We start from the raw sequence: 23448 nt of genomic DNA on the forward strand, positions 1-23448 counted from the left end.
CTAAAGGTAAACAAGAGAAGGGCTCTGCAGAAAGACCAACTGTAAAACACATACAACTGAATACAGTGCATCAAAGATAATGATGCATAATAAATGACGGATAACAAGATTCATTTCTTACATAATGGATGAGTTATATCAAATCTATCCACGTTATGTGCGATCATTTGTCCCATGAGCCAGCTAGAGTCTGCACAGATCACCTATGAGTGGAAACCTTTTACTTGACCCAATAAAAGATGTAAAGGCATTTTCATTAAAACATCTTTTTATATATAAAAGCTCTATAACAAACATACAGTGACATTTAAACAACGTTATAAAATACTTATGGCATATCTAAAAAAAATAGAAAACATTGCTCAGTATAACAATACAACATTTTGTCATAAAAAGAAAGAAAGACTAGTGTTACTTTAATGTGTTAGTAGTTGTGATGCATTCACAGATGTAAGGAGAAAAAACAGGCTCTCAAGGACACTTTACAATCAAAGGGTTTTCAGATCTGACTGTGCACTCCCATAAACACTAAGAACAGGTGCTTAAATGTGGTATTTGGCCTTCAAACCTGAAAGCAACATCACAGTTTTTCTCTTTTATCCAAGTAGTCGAAACAGCCTACTGTTGGCAGATAAAACTACTTTTAACAAGTTCTCTGTAACTGGCAGCTATGAGGATGGTTGTGCATAACGGACTAAAATGCAAGACCTTTTATGCCATGTAACTTTGGAAGATTTTAAATGATATGGTCCTTTTAAAGGTCCAATGTGTAGGATGTGATTTATTAAGTATTTATAACATGATTTCGATGGTGTATAATTAGAATGGGTGTTTCATATGTTGCTCCGCCATGTTTCATCCAACCAAACATTGATTCTGGAGAGGGCCTTTTGCTTTTTTACTTTACCTTACGAGAACGTTGTTTTTCTGAAAGGCTTGGAAAAGGATTTGTGAGCAAAGGGGTATCAGTTTGACGCAATCTACAACCTGACCACTAGATGGCACTGAATCGTTCACACTGGTTTTAAGAGAATTAAAAGCCAATCCGAAAAAATGGTGTGCGAAGTATGGCAAAAAAGGTCTTAAGTGGTTCATTGTTGCACAAAAACGTAATTCTTACTTCTTCCAGTTACATGCTGTGGCTTATTTTGCTACTGACTTCTCAAACTTGGCCTGAGCCATGTCTGAAACAACAGGGAGTCTTCTTGTTTTCCCTTCAGGACAGTAGCCAAGCCAGCTTCATGATTTCTCGGCTCTGTTAAAAGCGAAGCTACTGTATTTTGATCCTCTTTCAAAGCTTTGATCTTTATCGCTCTAGTCTCTTTGTTTTTATTCAGAAACTTTCAAACAGAACTTTCTTTCCGTTTTCCTTCCATTCTTGAACAATTGGCTCATTTTCGGCTCAGCAGAAGCACTCTCTCCATCTATTCTCCTATCAGCAGAACCATGGTACGTAATCCATGGGTGCCATCTGGGCATCCCTCCAGCGAGCTTCCTGGATAGTGTAAGTGTATCTGTAGCACTGTTTGTCCTCACATCCTTAGTCAGAGTCATCATCTTCCTCGTCGTCTGAGCTTGGGCCTTCGCTCTCTGAGGAGCTGGGGTCTTTGGTGCTGGCTTCTGAAATCATGCCATCTGAACTGTCAATCTCTATGGACGTCTGTGATAGGTAGAGGTGGATGGCCCTCGCTGGATGGCTGGCGCACGTACGCAGATACAGCGGAAAGAGGGAGACATGCACCAGGGGGAGCAACAGAGCAGACACACACATACACAGAGCAGGGTATTAATTCATGCATGACACATCCATTAATTATTTATGGCAATGCATGTGCATAAGTCACAGAACGGGGACAGGACAAACACAGCACCAGCGACAATGGGTTAAGTGTCACACAAGGTTTAGTTCTCATTTGGGAGAAAAGTCTGGATCCAAATTTTTGTTTACCCATCTGCATCTGATTGGGGTAAAACTATTTCCTTCCTTTGCCAAGTTTTTCAATAGAAAACTATGTTTGAAAATGTTTCTTTGAGGAACTTGGCATTTAAAGTCCGGTTGAATCCAGTGAGTTTCAAAATAGTAACACAGTTTTGATAGTGACCAGTTAGGATGGCTATTACAGAGAGATCTGAAAACCCAAGAGAGAAAGATAAGTCCCACATGCCCAGAAAAAATAAAAGTTTGACACAAAGACTTAAATCAGCTCATGTTTAAAACAGACAATTGGCCATAAGAGAGGGTTATGCCCAATAAAAAAACAGTTGCCACTTGACTTTGACAACGACATTTAAAATGTATATTGGATTTAAGTATGTTCTGGTAGAATTTGTTATAAAGGCAAGGTCTGTTTCCAACAATTGCTTTCCATCAGCTTTTGATTATTTGATAGCACCATGATCATTCCTGTCTAAACATCAGGCCAAAATCACCACAGAAAACAGACCCATGTAACTACAGTGAAACCGAACACAAATGTATACCTTCATCTTGCTTTTGATTCAGAAAACCGCAGTCAAGCGGATCAGATTAACTGATAAATATCTCAGAAATGTATGGCGTTTCAAAAGGTTTCTCAAAATCTTGTAATAAAAATAAAATTTCACTTGAGGTAAGAAAGCTGCTCATTCATTGTTCCACAGTTTCTATTGTTTCTTGAAACAATATATCAAACGTGCAGCTTGTAAGGCATAATATGTTGGGGTTTGGAATGTATTAGTAGGGAAGTAGACAGCGGGAATAGGCCATTGTTCTACCTCTACATCATCAAAACATTTACTCTAAACAGGAAATGTGTTTGGAAGCCCATTTAGCTGAGCAGAAAAAAATGATAAAAAATGTGTTTCTTTCCAGAAATGAAAGGCACAAGGTGATATCATAAAAGCTACACAGGTCTGGCTAAAGCTCTGTATCTAGTGCTTCCTACACAAGGCACATTCTCAATTTATCTCGGTTTTTGAAAGCTGTTCATAACCGAGTCCAGGTTTGGGATCCAAAGACTGGGGTTGCAGAGGAAGAAGGAAGTGAAACGTCCAGTAGAAAAAGATCCCCAGGCCCCAAGAAGGAGCGCCACACAACCTGATCCCCAGATTTAGATTGAGAGCGAGAGAGGAAGTGTATGATTCTTCTGTTCCTCTCTCTATCCCCTCATCCTCTCCCTCTGTCTTTCTCTTGGTCTTACCACGCAGTGGGGTCTTTTCTCTCTTTGCGAGGAGCCTCCTCATTCCCTTCCAGCTGCCTCTGTGTTTTCTTCTTGCACCGCCTGCAGGACAAAATGATGATGAGGATGATGACCACAGCCGCGATACCGCCCCCGATGGCTAACGCCAGAAGGAGAAGTTCGGAAAAAGAAGCTGGGGGTGAAAAGAAAGAACAAAAGTACAAACTGAGTCTTTCTTGTTTGATAAGGCAGAAACAACAACACTGCAGCTTTAGTGCCACCATGGGATATATTATGGTAAAATATAAAAAACAACTAAAGGGGTTGCCAATACATTTGGCACAAACACTGAGGGTCCCCAGAAGATGAATCGTAGCGATGAGTTGATCCCCTTAAAATTCCTTAAGGGCCGGCAACAGGTCTACATTTTGCTACTAAATATTATTGTTTGTCAAAGTATCTATCCTACCATATGAGGACTGAGATGATGAATTAAAATGACTCATCAACTGTACGATGACGGTAAAAAGAGTCATGTCCCCCTAGAGGATTATTTGCAACAACACTCTATCTTTTCCTGTAGTGCCATCATCAGGTCAAAATGACCATTCCTTGAATTATTTGTTTCATCACTAACTATTAGCAGAACTAATTACATTCCCTTTGGCCTCAGCTGGACATTGGCCTTAGCCCTAATTTGGAAACATAGCATTTTAAAACTCTGATCATTGTTGAACATGATATACAGTAACTGCTAAACATTAGCATGATAGCATTGACATGTTGAGCATGTTACAAGGTCAATTTTAGTATTTTCATTTACTTTACAGCATCATTCTGCCTACACATCAGACCAGCCTCACAGAGCGATTAGCAGACCGTAGACTTGTGTATTATGCAGTAGTCCCTTATGTGGTTTATGTCAGTGAGAGCTGAGTTTATGGTTTTATGTAAAAACGTTTTTTTCTGAAAATCGAAGTGCTGACCTGTGGTGACGACGCGGAGTCGAATCTCTCCAACGGTGCCGTGGACATCCGGCGGATTCTTAACCTGGCAGATGTAAGTACCGTTGTAGGTGAACTTGACCTGTTGAAGTATGATGGAGGCGTCACGGCCCATGACATCACCGGCCCAGGCAACACGCTTCCTGAAAATGCCCTCTAAAGGAGGATATGGTTTCTGCTGGTAGTGGAACACCTAAAAATGGAAATGGATGGGTAAAGAGACGGAGGGAGAATGATGTAAACCCAGACCTGCTGCATCTCTTTTCTCTTTTCTCAATATACACACATAGACACACACAGGCTGGCTTGGACTCTCTAGAGAGTCCGATGACTCACCGACTCCTCTTTCAGTTAGCTGAGGGGTGGATGTTCCCTGACACAACAACGAAAGTTTGATCTGACTTTTTCACATTAACACAAGCACATATACACTCACCGACTCTTCTCTGCCTGGTTTCAGGGGTCTGAAACTCCAGGAGATGACAACCAAATTGGGGTTGATGGAGGTGCTACTCTGGAATGTGCATTTCAGACGGACATCCGTCCCATTAACTGCCTCCACATCCCCGGATGTGTATATATGTATCCCGCTGACCTGCAGCACGCCTGCAACACACACACATATGGCACAGCAGCAGAGTTAACTTCAGAAGCAGAATGCAGCGCACACAGAGGAAAATCAATACATGGATAAATGCTTTGTGAAAGAAACACATAAATATACAAAAAAAACCTAAACAGACTGAGAATATATTCACTGTCATCAGAAAGTTCCTGCATACAATGTACCCAGTGACCCTACCTCTGCCTACGCAGTGCTGCTGCAGGAAAATCACTGACTCTAAGTTATCAGTACATAGATTTGAAGACACAGTATACTGAAATCCCACAGAATGGTCCGAATGTTGAAAATACAAAATTAGTTCCTGGGGTGGTTCAGTAAGAGATCTCCTTTCAAACACCTGCTTCATTGCATCCTGAAAATCCAAAATGATTTCATATCAGTAGACCAAATCTGTGACATTTAATGAATAAAGCCACTTTAACTACACTACATCAGCTGAGACAGGGCTGAAATTGAAGGTCTGCTGTAAGTTATATAGATATGAACTATATCAATCTTTACAGTGGACCTATTAGATGGAAAATGAATGGACTGGAAGAGTGGAGAGACCTATTGGCAACGATTTGGCTCTTCCACATAATGATGGATGGAGCTCCGTAGGATGGAGTTAGTGCTGACACACACATACACTGCACCGGTATACACATGCACTGTCTAGGAAAGAGACATACTTAATGCTGAGTTCCTGTCTGGGAACTGGTTACATCAAGAACCAGTCGCTCATGCGTCCATCTCAAGGATATTGCAGGGTCTTGTTTATTTCCAGGTAAATATAACCTTTTTCTAAGGCAACCCTGTGAGTATGGGTCCCTGTGGAAGCATATGTGCAGGCTATTTAGTCCAAAGTCACCTGGTCTATTTATAGAGAGAGCTCCATATACCCTTAATAATATGAGGATCCATGTCTAGCCATATTCAAGTCTATGCCCACGCACACAGCAGACTATCCGTCTGCAGAAAACAGGGTAGCCAAGACCTGTCCTAACGTCATTAGCACACTCCAGGGCCCTGCAAAACGAGCCAAACTCCATCCGAGACTCTTCAATCTGACAGAAAAGCTGTCTGTGGCTCGATGTATCATCTCAGTGCAAACAGCATCCCAGACCTCCGTTTTATATGCAAGATAATTCATTTTTTGCAGATGCAATCAGCAACATCATACAGGGTTACTATGTAGTCTGATGTAAAATAGGGCAGATGTGACCTGTAGCTGTCTAGCATACTCTGCACCACTTCACAGTGATGTATTTGATTTAGTTACATTTTAGGATTTAAAATATTTTCAACATTTAAGACAGGATTAAGCTTAAAATGTGATTTTAGCTGGGTTTGCCATTTGTTGAATGGTACCATAAGTCTCAAGGCATAGAAATAAGAAGGAAGCTAAATTGAGACATGTAGCTTGCATTAAAATCACAAGGAGCGTTTACGATGGAGCAAGCTGGGAAAATGTCAGCAGGAGCTTTACACATTGAGCAGGCATGTTCTGTTGCTTATCAGGCTGGAGAGAGTTTCCTGATGCCTGGGATGAGAGAGTGTGGCGACCAGACAGCCCCCGCACAGCATTAATAACAGACAGGCTTCTCTCTCATCGCCAGGCCAGCGCTGTAACAGCCTAATGTGTTTTAAATGAGCTCGATGAAACCTGGGAGGAGTGAACAATACAGTCAGCGTACACACTGTAAGGAATGTCTGTCTTTGTACACGGTGTGGTGTGGTGTTTACCAGACATGGAATTGTGTTTTTATTGAAATAGAAAGACAAATAATAATATAGAAAGGATTTATAAAAGAAAGCACAGACATCAATTAATAACAGGTTTAAATGCATAATGCTTCGACGTTTAGACTTTAAAGGGAACAAGCTTTCTCTGAACCTTTCTCTTTCTTCCTAAGCTGTACATGGCAGAGTGTATGGAAATACTGCAGCGAGTGGTTAAAATGCCTGTGTTTAGAATAATCATTAGGCAGATAACACCAATGCTGACTGCATTAGTACAGCCAGTTACAACTCTAGATAGTATACTGACTTTGGTAATCTTCTGACTTTTAATTTAGAACCACGAGGTTGACATACTGAACTTAATGACCAAAAACCAATGAAATTTCCATCATCCTCTTCTCTTATTGTGTTAGTGTTAAATAGCTAAAAGTAGCCTCCTAGCATGCTAAACTAAGACAGGGCACATTGTAAATGTACCTACAAAAACAACTACATGTTGACATGAGCATTTTGCCGATCAAAGAGCCACAAGCTAGCGGGTTAGAGTAGAGGGGAGGAAACCTCTTTAAAAAAACGTTATTATTCGTCAAATAGGTATCCACCATCAAATCCCTCTATTTCTACCACCCTATTTCAGTGGGTATAGTGCACACAGAAGATTAGCTGAGCAATAAAATAATTAAAGCTGAAATGATTCATCATGCTTCACATATCAGGAGAGGAAGCAGGTCCTCCAGGCCAACACCTCATTTTCAAATTTCCTCTTTTAACCAATCTATTTACAGTACATGAATTTAAATAAGCGTTGCTAATCTCCTTTCAACAACAAAGGAGTAAAACGCTTTCGACTACGAAGTCCTTTGATGCGAGCTGAGCTGATTAAGAATTAAGGTTAATTAGGTTTTTTTAAAGGCAGGATGCATATTAACAGAATGACAGAACACTTAGGGGTATGTACAGTGCCTCAATTACAGTACTAATTTCTCCCCAAGGCCAAAAGTACATGATCGCTGTTTAACTGTTCATTAGCGAGCTCTAATTGCCGAGGAAGATGCATGCATTTACATGAGTGAAGTGCGCACTTTTACTCATTTAGAGAAGTATAGAAGAGAAATGAACACGCAGAAATGAAAGAGTGAGCCTAAGTGATGAACAAGAGCAGAGTGATTGAGTAGATGAAAGAGTAAGTGCTTTATGGACGGAGCAAGAGGATAACAGCATGATGGAAAATGCATTTTCTACATAATTGCAGTCTGCCAGAAGGAGATAAGATAACAGTTGTTGTTGCTTGTTTGTCTGTCCATTATTCTATTCCAGCATGTTTCTCTGCAAAGTCAAAGTTGCTCCCTTGTTTATATCTGAACATCCTGCATAGCCAATGCTGACCACACCCAGCATCCAGAGACACAGAGAGAGGACCTTCACGGCATATTAAGATGGAGCTATGTAGGACGGAAGGGCCAAAGTGCAGGCAAATATATACATGTATCCTAATTATGGTGTGTAATCCTAATTATAAGGAAAATGTCGTAATATATTATAAGGAACATGTCGTAATATTACATTCCATTGTTATGCAAGTGTGTATTGTGTGTATAGGTGTGTGTTTGTATGTCTGGTGTTTGGCTTGTCTCATGGATCTCTCTGCTGTTGGCACAAGTCCACACAAAAATTCTCCACTAGATTTACCGGTGTTGGCATTAGTCCATAATATCTGTCAATATGTCCAATATATCACAATAAAATGAATTTGCCGAACCTTTAATGCACTTGATCCCGCCTGTCAACACTACTTGGTACAATCTGCACGGGTCCAGTGGACGTCTGAAGCCAAAGAGGGCTAATACTTTCATCTACTGTATATAATCAAACAGGCCCACTTTAGTGAGATTAGGTTTGCTTGGTTTGGCAGTCATCCCAAGATTGTAAAAAAGCTTTCATAAGAAAGAAATATCAAGTAGTGTTTGACCTGACCATATAATATTTCATCCAATGTCAAAGAGTGTAGGCAGGTTTACAACTGCATAACCTCTACCATGCTTTATGGTGTCTTTAGACTCACTGTGCTAGTTATAGTGGGATAGACTCTACTAAATGCATGAATAGTGATGTAATATTAATCAGAATTAACTGTGAAAAAAGACCTTCAACGCTTTTTCTGTCACTATGCCTATAATTAAGATAATGGTGGCTTTGAATCTTGTTTAAAAAGTAGAGGTAGACAAAAGCATGCTTTGCTAAAACGACCACTGTCACTAGCAAATGTTATTAAGCTAGAGTAAGCTCCAAAAGATTAGTACATCACTGTCAGCTACTTTCTCTATGTATTAAAACCAAATCCCTGAACAAATATCTTAATCATGGGATCTGATAAATGATAACATGCAAAAAGGCTTTTGCTAAGCTAACTGGACCCAGGTAAACAGTCGTCATCCTACACTGCTAACGACCAATTGTTTTAGAAGGACCTCAGCATCATATGGAAAAATGCAAATCAAAGGAAATAAAACTTCTAATTTTAAAAGAAAATACTTTGGCTCACCATATCTCAGGTGTCTCATGATCTTTAAACAGTGTTTGGCCTTAGAAGTGATGCTATAGTAAGCTAGTTAGCCAGTTAGCCGCAGATGTTAGACCAGATAAATGCACTAAAGCAATCTTTACAGTTTCATTCATGTTTTTTATTTAGCTTTTTGACTTGATAACAGACAAACAGAACTGTGAACTGTTGCCATAAGGGGCTTTTCAAGAAATGTAGCATTTTCAGTTTGGTCTGGGTGAGTTTCACACTTCAGAGAGTCATGCTCAGGATATTGAACTGCTCAGCAAACATTCTCTGGTATTCTAAATATGTTCTTTGAATATCTTTTTTTTTAAATCTGAAGATTGGAAAAAACATCGTTGCCTTATTGCACAATCCAAATCTGTGTCAACTTTTTTGTCTTATATCTTGCGGGCTTCTTGATTCAGTTTTCTCATACGCATACAGATTTATAAACAGCAAAGGGAAAGCAAAGGGAACCAAGCTGTTTTTAGTCAACGGTTTATAAATATCCCTGATTGAACAGTGGCCTACATAATGATTTCCAGATACCTTGGAGATAACAAACTGTTACAATTACTGTTTAAGAATTGTTTTCTTTCTTTGTGCACTGTAGGCCAGGTATTTCCATTGGCACAGAGGATGTTGAGTCTTCTTGGGCTTTAAGAGAAGGTAGGAATGACTGGAAACTTTAAGCAGTTGGCACGACTCTCTGAATCAGGAAATTGGTTTCATTACATTATTTCCTAGACCGTGTGTGTTTGTGCCTTTCCTCTCCTCATTATGGCTCAGAAAGAAAGGGACCACCGGAGGAAACCTGATTCTCTGTTACGCCGGTTTTGGAGGAAACACTTAGGACAGGAGCAAACACACAGAGATCTCAGTGGATTACAAAGAACCTCTTCTCTCCTTTGTGAGAGGTTTCACAAGCCCAGGTTAGTTTCTTTGTTTATTCACAAGGCCTGTCTTTCATGCAGGGCTAGTCTGAGGGTTGGGAATAGCGGGTTCAGGTAACCGTGTGTTCGCAGAGGATAACGATACAAAGTCGAGGTAGAGTGCAAGTGTTGAGTGTTGTAATAAGAGGGAACCCCTGACATAAACACTGTGTGTAACATACTGTACTGTACATTTTCTCTAGGCGGTTTTCACATTTTTGAATCATAAACATGCAGTTATGCCAACACAAGCAAATACAATGTATGGCACGGGGTGTTATCGTATACTTTTTTTTGCTTTTGCTCCGGGGCTGTTTTCATGGTTTTAGAGGAAATGGTTTTGTTACAGCATAGAAACGTATTTGTACAATAATGTGCTTGTGTCAACAGTTTAGGGCAGGGTCTTTTCCTGTTTGAGAATGACGATGTATAAGTGCTCAAAGCCAGGTTCATACTGAAATGATTTCCACTAGAAGAAATTGACTTGCCTGGTCTGGATCCTCAACCACATGCCTTTGGGATGAAAATGACCACAGACTGGCAGCCATGTCAAGGCCAACATCAATGGTTGTCAAAGCAGTATATTTATGACCATGTTTTTTTCAGACTGATACATGCAATTATCACATACAGGTGTAATATTCAGGCATCTACATTCCAGATCTTGTTATGTATGATGAGAGCAAACACCTACACATTCCAGAGCACGAGTACGACCTTTCCTTTAAAAATATTTGTCAGTCCAAATCTGTAAGGTCAGGTTTTTCAATTCACAATTTTCTTTTCTACCCAACAGATCAGTCTGAACAGACTTTCTTTGAAGAAGGAGTTTGACTTTCCGCAGCTGCTGCTACTTTCTTTCACAGATGGTGACCATTTCCATGGCAGTATGAAAAGTATCACTACCAGAAAGATGTATCAGACATAACAACAAATCTAAAAGCTTTCATTAAGGGGTATAACTCTTTGCTCATGAATTCAGAAATACTGGCATTTCTTTGTATGAAAATGTCAAAAATGTGCACAGCTCATGCATATATATATTATAAACTGTGCCATACTTTAGGAAACTACACAAATTTGTCTGAATACACTCTAAAGGTCAGTCCAAACAAAGACCAAACATCAATCTCTTTTCAAACTGTTTCTTCCTTTTCCTTTTCCCCCCTCCTGCTGCCTCCAGGTCAATTGTAATTCATCAGGCGGTGGCATTCAGAGGAAATGTGTAGCGGGTGAGTGAGGATAAGAGTTTAATCCATCAAACCCCTTCCACTCCCACCTTACAGCTGACTCAACAACTTTTCCCTGGGATTACAAACTCCTGTGGGGGGGTCCGACGTGTACGTTTTTCGATTCAACACACCCACAGGCTCGTGACGGAAGGACGAGTCCAACCCTCAAAAGACAACTTTATTTCACATATTTACTACCAATCTAGTCTAGCCATGTGTTTAGTATCCTGCAGTGGTATGAGTCAGACTAAATCCAGTCCCACTGTGACTTCCATCTCTGCCCCTGAGAACATGAATAAATTAGCAAAAGATAATATACAGTATATACACATCAGAAACTACACTGTGGAGGAGTTTACAGGCCTACTCCTTGCTTTCAGCTTTAAAGGGGCAAACCATTAACTTTACAAAAAAGGGTCAGTCTCCTTCTCATATCACATATTACTCTGTGTATAGGCAAAGACAGAAACTGACCGGACATGCTGTACTGTTTTTGTAAATATGCAAAGCCTGAACTCTGACCGAAACCAATTAAAAACTCTTGTATGCGTTCATCTCACATTCTTTAAATAGAAATGTATGATAAGTGAAAAGAATATTCAAGAGTACAAATGTCACCAAACACTTCCATCCTATTTTCCATTTGCCCCACCCCGTCTCTTCTTGACCTACACTCTCATTCATTTAAATTGCTGAATACAGTGTCAGATAATTAGTGAGCAAACCGGATAAGTAGCTGCCTCTGCTATCCTTTCAATAACGAGCCATTATGTAATAGTCAGGGTTATAAAAAACATTTACTGGATACTCTGATGTAAGTACGAAAGTCAGATTCTAAACAAGATATGTATTAACAAAGTAAGGAAATTCTATCATTATGCAACATGATCTCATCCCTACTCGTGACATTTGGCCGCTTTGGCAGAAGCCCCTGTGTTATTATAATGAAGCTTGTGGGTTCTGCCAAACCAGTCTTTTACAATTAATCTTGAAGGACAACACCTTAACCAGTCACCAGGTTAGGTTTAGAAAAGTAAAATCATGCCTTGGGCTCAAATTAGCTATGGATGCACCGCCATTGGTAATAATTATTTATCTTTTGATTTTAAATTAGACATAGACGCCGGCCCCCCATTGAACAGCTTGGGTTTTGCATGATCCAGCCACCTTTACCTGTAGCAGACTTTCAATATGTTAATACATCTGTTGTTTTGATCTAATAATGACACTGATGTGTTTACATGTACATATAGGAGTTAACTTGAAAACCCTGGTTCATCTCATACAGATACTAAAGGGTGCCTTGTGCGACTTTATCAAGACGACAACCACCACTGTCAAAGGGTGGATTGACTACGCTCTGGGACTGAAAAAAAAGGTTGTATCTTGCCATCTCTGTATTCAATCAAAATGAATTGACTGATGGCAAATGTTTCGAGAAGCCCTCACTTTCTGCAGTGCAACTCAGAAAAAACAGCTGGTATTCCCTTGAAACTGTTGATTTATTACATGTTGCGTAAACTTAATGGAGGTATTCCTTTAGCTGGAAGATCTCCTTGTTTACGGTAGCTTTAAACAATCTTGAGAGCAGTTGCCAAACCAACAGAGTCTGTAAGAATGTGACTAAACAGAACGCCGTGCTCACAATTAGGCGCCTAGTTTTTGCATTTGCACAAATTCAGATGAAGATGTGCGCACTAAAACCTTGGGTGAACCTGCAAACACTTGCCATTCATGGAGAAATGTGTTTCAATCCCTGTTTCAATCCCTGTTTACACTCAAAGCTGAGCACAGTTGAATGGTTTATTCATTATACAGGGAGAGCCTTGCCTTCACTGTCAAACACTTCACAGATGCACCCTAAGCCTGCTGTGTCAGGCATTGCACATGTTTGCTTATGAACGTGTCATTGTCACCTCTACACACCCCAAGGCAATCCCATCTTTACCCACACAAAGGCCAGACGTCCTCCAAGGTGTGTCAACACAGCACAGCTTGTCAAAAACCTCAAACATGCTTTGTAGAGCTGATCTGTAACGGTGGTCGAGATTAAAGACACTGTGGCAGAGATCTAATTGTTATATCCCACTAAACAGACACAAGAGGCTGCTCATCTACTGTAAACCCACAGAGCTAAAGCAAAGCCTAAATAACTAATGTGTGTGTGTGTGTGTGTGTGTGTGTGTGTGTGTGTGTGTGTGTGTGTGTGTGTGTGTGTGTGTGTGTGTGTGTGTGTGTGTGTGTGTGTGTGTGTGTGTGTGTGTGTGTGTGTGTGTGTGTGTGTGTGTGTGTGTGTGTACATGTGTGTGTACATGTGTGTGTACATGTGTGTTTGCTGAACCTGTAAATCAGGACAGGTTTGCACATGTCAGCCAGTGAGCTTTTCAGAGTTATTGTTGAAGGAGGAAATCTTAAAGGAGAACAAAAGGTATTGAATAAAAGTACTGAGACAAAAAGGACGGATTTATCATCAACAATGGGGATGAAAAAATGTTGAGTTTATGCCAAGTTTTCTAATTAGCCAGCCAAATATAAGATGCTACTGAACTTGCTTTTGCATTAAACATATGAAAAAGAGCCAGTGCTGAAATACTACAACATACAGATTCATTTGGTAGTGGCATTTTCCTGGGATTTTGCAAAGGAAGTATGGCTGTTGAAGGCTTCTGCTTACAGGTCAAGGTGAAGTTAAAAAAACGGCACAGACTACATTGCACAACTCAGTTGAGACCACACAAAGCAGAAACCAGTGTTTTCTTTGGGTCCCATACCTAAAGATTTTCAACTTGGAAATCCTGTTTCAGTACTTTTTAGTGGGATTAGCTGTCCTGTTTCTATTCAAAATATTGGGGTGTTCGACTGTGATTTCCTCCACCTCCATGAGACTCACAAGACACACACACTTTACACTGATCCTCAGTTTACATTTCATCTTGCACACCTAATAAATATAAAAAGTCCAAATCTGGCAATGATCATATCTGCTCTAGAAAGAAATTTGATTCCGGTGTTGTGAGAAGCAAATACATTGTTTCCAAAAGCAACTTGACACAAGTTATAGACAAAAGGATTTTTCTAAACTCATGCCAAAACACAAAATACACAAAGGAGTTGTGTGTTGAACTTTTATGGCAATGAAGGGTGCACTGCAACACTTGCTGTGAGTATATTTGAAGCAGCAGGATGAGATAGATATTATTCTGTTTGGTCATTATCTCCTTGAAATTGAAAAAGTAAATGGACACAAACTGTCTTTGAAGTGCAAATCGTGTAAAAACAGTGGCATGCCGATGTGTAAACATGTTGATCTGTGTACCTGAAGGGGAACCTTAGATTTCTCAGGAAAATTAGATGAGTATGTCTGCTAGCTTGTTCATCATGCCGTCTCGTTTTGCAAATACAATAAAGCGAAAAAGCAATAGAAGAGATTGCAGCATAACAGATTTGAGAAGTGAGATGCTGCTGAGCTCTAATCAGTTTCAACATGCTTTTCCTACATGCTGTATTGGATTATGTATCCCTCTCATTCACACAGTATATTCAGATATCTTCCTGCTCTGTCTGTCAGCCTGGGCCTGTTTTGACTGATATGCGGGCACATGATCCTTGTAAACATAAGCAGCTGGCTACTATAGTAAATCCCTACATGGTGCTTTGGCAGTAGATGGACATGATCAATCAATATAATCCACTTAACCTAGATGGACGCAGATTACTTCAAGGTTAAACAACCAGACCTGCTGAATGAATTGCCACTGATAAGCCATTGGTTATATTAAAACAGTTTCCATTAGCAGTGCCATTAGAGCGTTTAGATGTGAGCTGTGTACCAATCGGGCATCTTAGTGTGTGTTTCCATGGTTGTGTGTCTTGTAAATGATGATTTAAATGGCGTATCCTGTACCCCCTTGTGCGGGAAGCAGGTTGACTTATCTGCGCCAGCGGGCCACCTCACAGTCTCTGTGAACGCGGATGTACATTAAAAAGCAGGAAAGGAGTTTGCAGAAAACCAAAACACAATGCAGCCAGGATTTGATGCCTACTGTAGAGTCATTATGTCGCTAGAAAAAATAGAAACAGTCCCCTGCTGATTGCTGTTTTATATCTTTAACAGGAATTCTTCAAAGACCCACTACACGGTGCCACTGTGCCAAACTTTCCACTTCCCAATGACGCACGACGGGCGCGCAGAGATGGAGGTAAAGGGTCCCCGCGGAGCTTTCACTAATGGACAGACAATCAGGATTTTCTCTTTTACTTTGAAAATTGATTGTCCAGTGAGTCTCTAAACGGCCATCCAGTCACGTGTAAACATCACCCTTGGGATGTGAAAAAAACACAAGCAAACTTTTGGAAAACCCTGATGCAAAAACAAACCAAAAACAAGCCAAGCAGACACATTCGTTTGATAGAAGACATTTTGTTTCATCTAATCCGTTGATATATTTGTGTAGACCTATTCACCCCAGCAGGAAAAAGGCATCGAAACAATGTGTTATTGGTAAAAAAAATAATAATTTAAATTTAAAAACTGCAAAAAATAACTACTTAGATAAATCACACTAGAATGTTCAATACAATTAGAGTATTGAACAATAACTCCTCGGTTAACACACTCACACTGAACCGGGTTCTCACCTGAAGCTGCGAGTCCAGACAGGACGGTGAGCAAACAAAGCCCTTTTACGCACATTGGAGGGACGGCAGACTGTCCGATAACCACGAGACCGCAAGTCAACTAACCCACTGAGACTCTTCCGCCGACTCACTGCCAGGAAAACCCGCCGATAAGTCTGTGGATACCCTTAAGAGAGGGATATAAACATGAAGTTACGCAGAGTCCTCTCCTCCACCTTTTCTGTCTTAAGACGCGTCCCAACTCGCCGCTGCGCTCATACATCTCATTTCAGCACCCTCCCACCACATTTTCGGGCGGAGTAACAGTCATTCACTTTCCTCTCTGCCATCTTATCTCTCTCTATCTCTATGTCTCTCTCTCTCTCTCTCACACACACACACACACACACACACACACACACACACACACACACACACACACACACACACACACACACACACACACACACACACACATACACACATACACAGGTGTTAAACTAAAGACCCGCACATTCTTGACGGCCACTATACCTGTTCTGCTGCTGTGTAACAGACGGAACTTTCCATACCAAAGCTGTTGCGTTAACACAGCCGTAAAAGACATTGTATGTCATCTAATGAATCATCTAAGTGCTGTCAGTGTGACATTTCAGGCATTTAATTTCTCTTTATGATGGGATTATGACTTAAATTTGTAGGATGATTGTGACGTTATTAACATATCTCCTGACCTCCAGGATCACACTGAATTCATTAAAATGATTCTTCAATCCTCAAATTCTATTTTAAAATCAGGTAATTAAATCAACTGAATTTGTCAGAGATACAAGATGATTCCATTTAAGCAGTTAAAAAAAGATAAAACACAAGAAAGCAGATATTGATCGGACTGCCTTCACTGTGAAACAAACAGTGATAACTTCATTTCAGAAGTTCTTCGCTCTAATGGAAACTAGCCAGAAGTTGGACAGAAGTTGTAATACCAACTGGCTTGTTTTAACCACATGGGGGCAGAGCTGCACCTTGATGTCTGTGACTTTACCAAAACCCAGGTACTCAGGTCTTAACTGCGTGTGACTGGGAGCATAAAAGTGCATCAAATTGCAATAAGGTATATTTATTGTTAAGTTCTAACACCACAAGTTTTTAAAAGTCAATTTAAAAATGTTGACATTTGTAATACCATAATTGTGACCTGCAGATATTTGACATGTTTTAACTGCAACATATCAACTTTATAATTTGCTAAGAAAATAGGGTCATGAAGTTTGCTATGAAATTAAAATGATGATCAGAGATAAAACAGAGGGTATTGTATATTATATAACAGTCAGTAGTTGGCAATACAAATAAAAGTCTTACAGTTACACATTCCTGAGTAAATCTTACAATTAAGAACCAGTCAGAAATCTCAAATATAGGTTATACAACATGCTCAAGTTTGACTTCACTTTGTCATTTTGAAGTCTCAACATGAATTCATCTTTAAAAAAAACAAACACTTCCTGTGGGGGGCAGTGTGTGTGTGTGTGTGTGTGTGTGTGTGTGTGTGTGTGTGTGTGTGTGTGTGTGTGTGTGTGTGTGTGTGTGTGTGAGAGAGAGAGAGAGAGAGAGAGAGAGAGAGAGAGAGAGAGAGAGAGAGAGAGAGAGAGAGAGAGAAACAGAGCATAGACAGAACAAGTAGAAGACGGAGGTGAACAACCAAGTGTTTTCTTTGAAATCTTTTTTTGTCTTATTGCACAAGAATCTTGATGTTTCATATATATTGTAGCGGATACATTAACAAATCTGACCTGTAAAGTACAAACTCAAAAAAAACAGACGTTGTGTGAAGAAAATGAGCAGCATGTGTGTTCGGGCCGCGCTTGCAGTCCTCCTCCTGTTCATAGCTACCGTTGATGCTGGTGAAGGTAAATATCAGTTGTTAATTATATTTTATTTTATTTCACTTAATATTTTAAAGTTATACATTTTCAATATATGGTCTGCATTTGGAACAACTGACTTTATGACAGTAGATATGACATTTAAGAGCAACTTAAAACAATTTCCTGTATTTCCTTAACTGCTACAGTGTACTTTTCTTTGTTTTACATCCTCCATACTTCTTTCATTCTGATCATTTGATTTACTTTTTTTGTTATGTATTATGCTACCTAGTTACCTGTTTTTGTTTTGATTACAAGTTTAGTTTGTCCTTTTCCTTATATAAAAATATATTTATATAATATGAGTTGAGTCAAACCCACCTCATCTCTCTGATCATAATCCTTTCACCCTAAAAATAAATTAAGGAGAAGGGTCCAGATGAAATTAAAAAATCAAATAAAGCAAGTGCACTGAAGTCAACTTAATATCTGTATCTGTGTTTTAAGGAGGAGTAACATTCTGGAGAAAAAACTTCACAATGACCTGTCCAGAATACGGGGGCTGGTTCTTCAAAGAAAAAGATACTACATTTAAAGAAACTGCGTATACTGTCACGTATAATGAGATAACTAAAGGCCTATACTTCTGTAAATACAATGAAAAAAAATATTATTTCTACGTGAAAGGAAAGGGTGAGTGAATAAAAAACAAATCAACATTTCTTATGATGTGCCGTCTGTGTTAGTTTCCTTAATGCTGTGTTTTGTCCTCAAGTCTGTGAGAACTGCTTTGAGGTGGACGCAACTCTGTTTGGGCTGGCCATTGCTGTGGACGTGATAGGGACAGCAATTGTGATGATCATTATCTACAGGTGCACCAAAAAGAAGAGCTCAGCTGTACCCACTCAAACTTCTAAAGGTAAGAATTCACTCAAGCATGTTTCAGTATTTAAGTTAATAGCTAGCTGATGGGTCTTGGAGTTAAACTTTAATCATGTATCTTTTAGTGTTGATAAAAGCAGATTTTTCAGATCTGCACTTGAGAAATAGGATTAGTGACTATCCATGCAGCTACAATGCAAATGTTTTTTCAGTTATTATAAGCACAGTGTAAAATCTGGTTTGGGTTTCCCTCACTTACACATAAAGTAACGCATACTTCATCTGTAAGCATGCACAATCAACTATAAAGAAGTCCTTTTAGGAACTGAGTCTGATAGCACAAGTGATTTTAAACATTCCTATGTCTGTCCTCCTCTTCTGCCCGTACAGGAGTCCCGGCTCCACCTGTCCCAAATCCTGACTATGAGGTACGTTTTGTACTTGCACTCGATTTTTAGATTAATTTCACTTTTGCATTCAACATTTGCGTCTTCTCTAGAGGGACATGACATTATCATAGCCAAGGTCTTCAATGGTTCACCTAAACTAGACTAAACTAAACTAAACAGATACAAATATAAGGTCAGACATTGTCCAGTTTCATTGCAAAATACAGTAATTAGAGCTATAGTAACAGAGGATTATTGTTAATCCTTTCATTTTAAACATATGATAGAATAGTTAGATAGGCTGAGAGGGTGGTTAGCGTAGTTTAGCATAAAGAGCCAGAGCAGGAAATCAGCTAGCCATACCAGCACCTACAAAGCTAAAAGGTTATTTCCTTTGTTTAATCTGTACAAAAGGAATTCTAGAATGAAACAATGTGGCCTTTTAAGAGTCCAGTAAATCACAATTCATGCCAAGAAATAGTCCAGAAGGTAACCCATCGTAACATCGTAAGTGAATATACTGAACACTTTTGTAAATGTATTTATTTTTTGTTCACTATTGTCCCTGGAAGTCACGTGTGACTATGGCTATCAGTTTCTTTCTGCATTGTGATCCTACCATCCTAAAACAAAGGGTTTTCAGGAATATCATGACTCTGAAATTGACCTAACGCTTGTTATGTTTTGTTTTGCAGCCTCTTAACCAACACACTCGCTCCCAGGATCCTTACTCTACGGTGAACCGGATGGGATAGAGACAAGTTACCCGACTGCGGCAGGTCGCTGGTTTACCTGCTGCACAGACGGAGGCAGACATTCGGATGAAAGGATAGATGAAAAGAGTTTAATTTGTTTTGTTCATAGTATGTAAAAGGTTAAGCAGAAAAATACATCCAGGTTCGTCTTATTTAAGTAATTACCAACGAAACCTGTAAAATAAAATTGAATTGATGAAATAATAATAGGAAAAGTAAACACAAAAAGAGTGTAAAAAAAATGTGTAATGCTACTCATCCATGTATTTATTGTCATTATAATCTATGAACTCTTCCAACTGTCTTGGGCTAATGCACCGACACCGAGAGCGCATAAAAACTGGACAGCAAAAAAGCCAAACAAAAGCTTAAAGTAACATAAAAGTGGTTTAAACGACGGTTTGAATGCAGACTTGACTGACTACTGAACGACAAAAAAAGGCAAAAAACTTAAGCATCAACCTTGTACTCTGTGTAGATACTCCTACATTAATTAAACATAATACTACTTAAAGGCTTTCACGTATATCGCCATCGAAGGAAAGCAGTTCAATTAAGGGTCACTTGAGAAAGTGTTTTGGATTTTCTAATTATAAATGTTATCTTTTAAGAAACCGAGCAAAAACATTTCCAATCACGTCTAATGTGTGGAAGCAGAAATCAAAAGAAAAAATAAAACCAGAACTATTTGGTTGGTTAGCGAGCTTTAGAGGTTAGCGTGTAAACAGATTTTATTTTTAAATATACATAATGTACCTAGTGTTTATGCTTTTTCTGAATGTATGTATGTTAATGAAATGATTGGTCTAAGCATTGAGGTCGTTGGTACAGTTGCACTGGACTGCTCTGTATTCAGAGATGTTTCTAATATTCTGACCCCTCATGTTTTTCACAGGAAGGACAAAAGAATACAAACAAAATCCAAACCATCATTTCTAAAATAAACACATGATAGAAACTGTGATGTTATCAGCTCAATATAGATGGCAGAGTCTGTGTACTGGGTTGCATCAGATTGTACGTCATGAAGAAGCCCCTAAGAGTAAATATATATCTTTATAGTGTAGTCCCACTTATCCTTAATATAAAACATCTTATTTACAACTGTAAAATAAAAAAAATCATGTTGTCATTTCCTTTACAGAGATAGTAATATCGATGTCCTTGTATATAATGTATGTTTATGCAATTCTAGGTTCTGATTCGCAAGTTATGTTTGTCATACATGTCAAATGTTGGTGCACAATGTCATTTTGCTCATCTTTTCTGCTTTTTTAAAATTTAATTTCCTGTATTTTGATATCCCTTCTACTGTAATTACACTGTAATGTGTCACTAATAAATAATTCACACCCAACTATGTCCTGATGTTCTTCTTTGTACAAGTTTCAGAACTTCTCAGATGCTTCTATAGAAATAACTGTATCCGATTCACGAAGCGATCTAAAAACCGCAGCTCATATCCGTAGCCCACCCACAGGCACACCATCACCACTAATATGTTCAAGGCTAGAGTCTCTCATGTGAGTGACATGCCATACTGTCTTTGGAAACATCAGACAAATGTCTGAAAGAATGCATAAAACATTTTTGTACACCTCTTGTGCGCATAATGGAAATGTTGTGTCATGTTTTGCCCTTCTGTGTGTGTTTTTCCTGGCATTGACTGAGCAAATGAAACTCGGATGAAGTATCATTTCTTATTAATGCAGAGGAATAATGATTAGGTAAGCTTTTTATAATTCATGCAGCTCTGAGGTATGGTGTTTAGTGGAAACACTCCCACACTTACTGCTCAGTTATCATCAATTCAACATCAGCTGTGTGTTTGTGTGAGAGAGAAACAAAGAAGTGGGGGTTGTCTGTGAACCTCAATGGTGCTCTCTATAGTTAAGTCAAACCGCTCCCACACACAGACAACATCTGCTCCACAGCCATGCACGAACATACACAATTGTGCACGTGTATTTGAAAGTGTGTACACATGCATTGAGTCTGACGTTGTGTGTGTGTGTGTGTGGGGGGGGGGGGGGTTCTGAGCAGATCTGTCTAAGCTTCGTTGTTTGATCTTGTTTCTCTTCCTAAGGTAAAAAGAAAACTGCAGTATGTAGCTTTGTTACAGCAGTGTCAAGAACAAGGCAGAATACTCGGAGCAGCGATCAAAGAGTTTAAGCTATAAGACTATCTGACATGGAGGGGAGCTTCCTCTTGATCACATGGTCTCTGCTCCTCTTCCTCTTTAACCTTTTTATCCTCTCCTCTCTTGTTATGTAATTTTTTCCATCTCTCAATGTCACACTATATATTGTCCTTTTCATATAGTTTGTACGACAGACAGAAATAGACCTCTAAAGACTCTCACCTTTACAGGGTGAAACACAACATCAATAGCAAGTGGTGCATGAAGTTTTCCTGTCTTGAAGTAAAAGTACCAAATAAACACACAAACGTTCGAATTAACAAAGCCACAAATTAAAGGTGATTCTTATTTAAAAGTACAGCATTATCGTCAATATTTACTTGAAGCTATCACTCAGTAATCCATCTGATTTTTGATTTGGTGACACCTTTGGTTACTGCCGGTAACAGTGATACTGCAGGAAAATGGCGGACTCCACCACTAAAAAAGCAGCAATCAAAAATGGTTTCAAAAACTGGGTTAGACTTCTTGGAAATCTTGAGGAGTGTTATTTAAAGTATCAAAACATTTTTGGAAAATATTTATTACATTTCATTTTGATGGATTAATCTAACCTAGTAAGCAGAACTGAACTCTTGTAGCTGATCAAGGCAGAGTCCGTTTACACTATTCTGTACTGTAATACTGTAATAGGTAGTTTGGTGTTGCAGTCTAGTATCTTTCAAAAACATTTCTCCAGATCTTTTAATTTGTGAAACGTTGGATGATTAGGCATATTCGAGCTGTGTAGAATATTAAATAAGAAACCGTCCGAGTGGTTTGAGAGGGGAACATTTTTTTTTGTGGAGGTGTGAACAGCTCTCTTGACACCAGAAACGTGACAAGGTGTTACAAGTAGAACTTTTTTATAAGAGGCCCACAAACAAAATATGGTGGGAGCCATTGTGTTAAATTTAAAAAGTGTGGAATGGTTTCCAAGCTTGCCATGTACAGTGCCCTCCAGAATAATTGGCACCTCTTTGGTAAAAATGAGCAAAAAAGTTGAAAAAAATGTCTTTATTGTTTTCCTCATTATATTTAATTCAAATAATTATCTAAAATCTAACCTTTTTACTCAAGTAAAAAAAAAAAAAGGACTTAAATAAATATTTTCTCCAAAACATGTGTGCCACAATTATTAGCACCCCTTTATTTAATATTTTGTGCAGCCTCCTTTAGCCAGGATTACAGCTCTGAGTCTCCTCCTGTAATGCCTGTTGAGGTTGGTGAACACATGGCACGGGATCTGAGACCATTCTTCCATACAGAATGTCTCCAGATCCTTCAGTTCCGAGGTTGATGCTTTTGGACTCTCCTCTTCAACTCCTCCCACACATTTTCAATGGGATTTATGTGTTCTGGGGACTGTGATGGCCATGGCAAAGTCTTTATTCTGTGGTCAGTAAACCATTTTTGAATAGATTTTGAGGTACGATTTGGATCGTTGTCCTACTGGAAGGTTCAACCATGGCCCATCTTAAGCTTCCGAGCAGAGGCTATTGTGTTTTCATTTAATATCTGCTGGTATTTGATAGAG

General features: G+C 39.2%; 2 protein-coding genes across 2 annotated transcripts; one reads left to right on the forward strand and one right to left on the reverse strand.

Moving 5' to 3' along the window:
- Nucleotides 1–250: 250 nt before the first annotated feature.
- Nucleotides 251–16116, reverse strand: LOC134880531 (myelin protein zero-like protein 2). The gene is made up of 5 exons (XM_063907493.1): nt 15857–16116; nt 4599–4768; nt 4145–4355; nt 3180–3351; nt 251–1697 (listed from the first exon to the last, which is right to left on the reverse strand). Exons 1-5 carry the CDS (start codon nt 15909–15911, stop codon nt 1541–1543), a joined length of 765 nt encoding a protein of 254 aa, XP_063763563.1. The 5' UTR covers nt 15912–16116; the 3' UTR covers nt 251–1540.
- Nucleotides 16117–17493: 1377 nt separating this feature from the next.
- LOC134880663 (T-cell surface glycoprotein CD3 epsilon chain-like) lies at nt 17494–21089 on the forward strand. Its single transcript, XM_063907674.1, has 5 exons — nt 17494–17748; nt 18214–18399; nt 18482–18625; nt 18979–19016; nt 19673–21089. The coding sequence occupies exons 1-5, from the start codon at nt 17676–17678 to the stop codon at nt 19730–19732; spliced, it is 501 nt and encodes a 166-aa protein (XP_063763744.1). The 5' UTR covers nt 17494–17675; the 3' UTR covers nt 19733–21089.
- The last annotated feature ends 2359 nt before the right edge of the window (nt 21090–23448 follow it).

The sequence above is a fragment of the Eleginops maclovinus genome, chromosome 18 (genome assembly GCF_036324505.1).
Source record: "Eleginops maclovinus isolate JMC-PN-2008 ecotype Puerto Natales chromosome 18, JC_Emac_rtc_rv5, whole genome shotgun sequence".
NCBI classification, from domain to species: domain Eukaryota; kingdom Metazoa; phylum Chordata; class Actinopteri; order Perciformes; family Eleginopidae; genus Eleginops; species Eleginops maclovinus.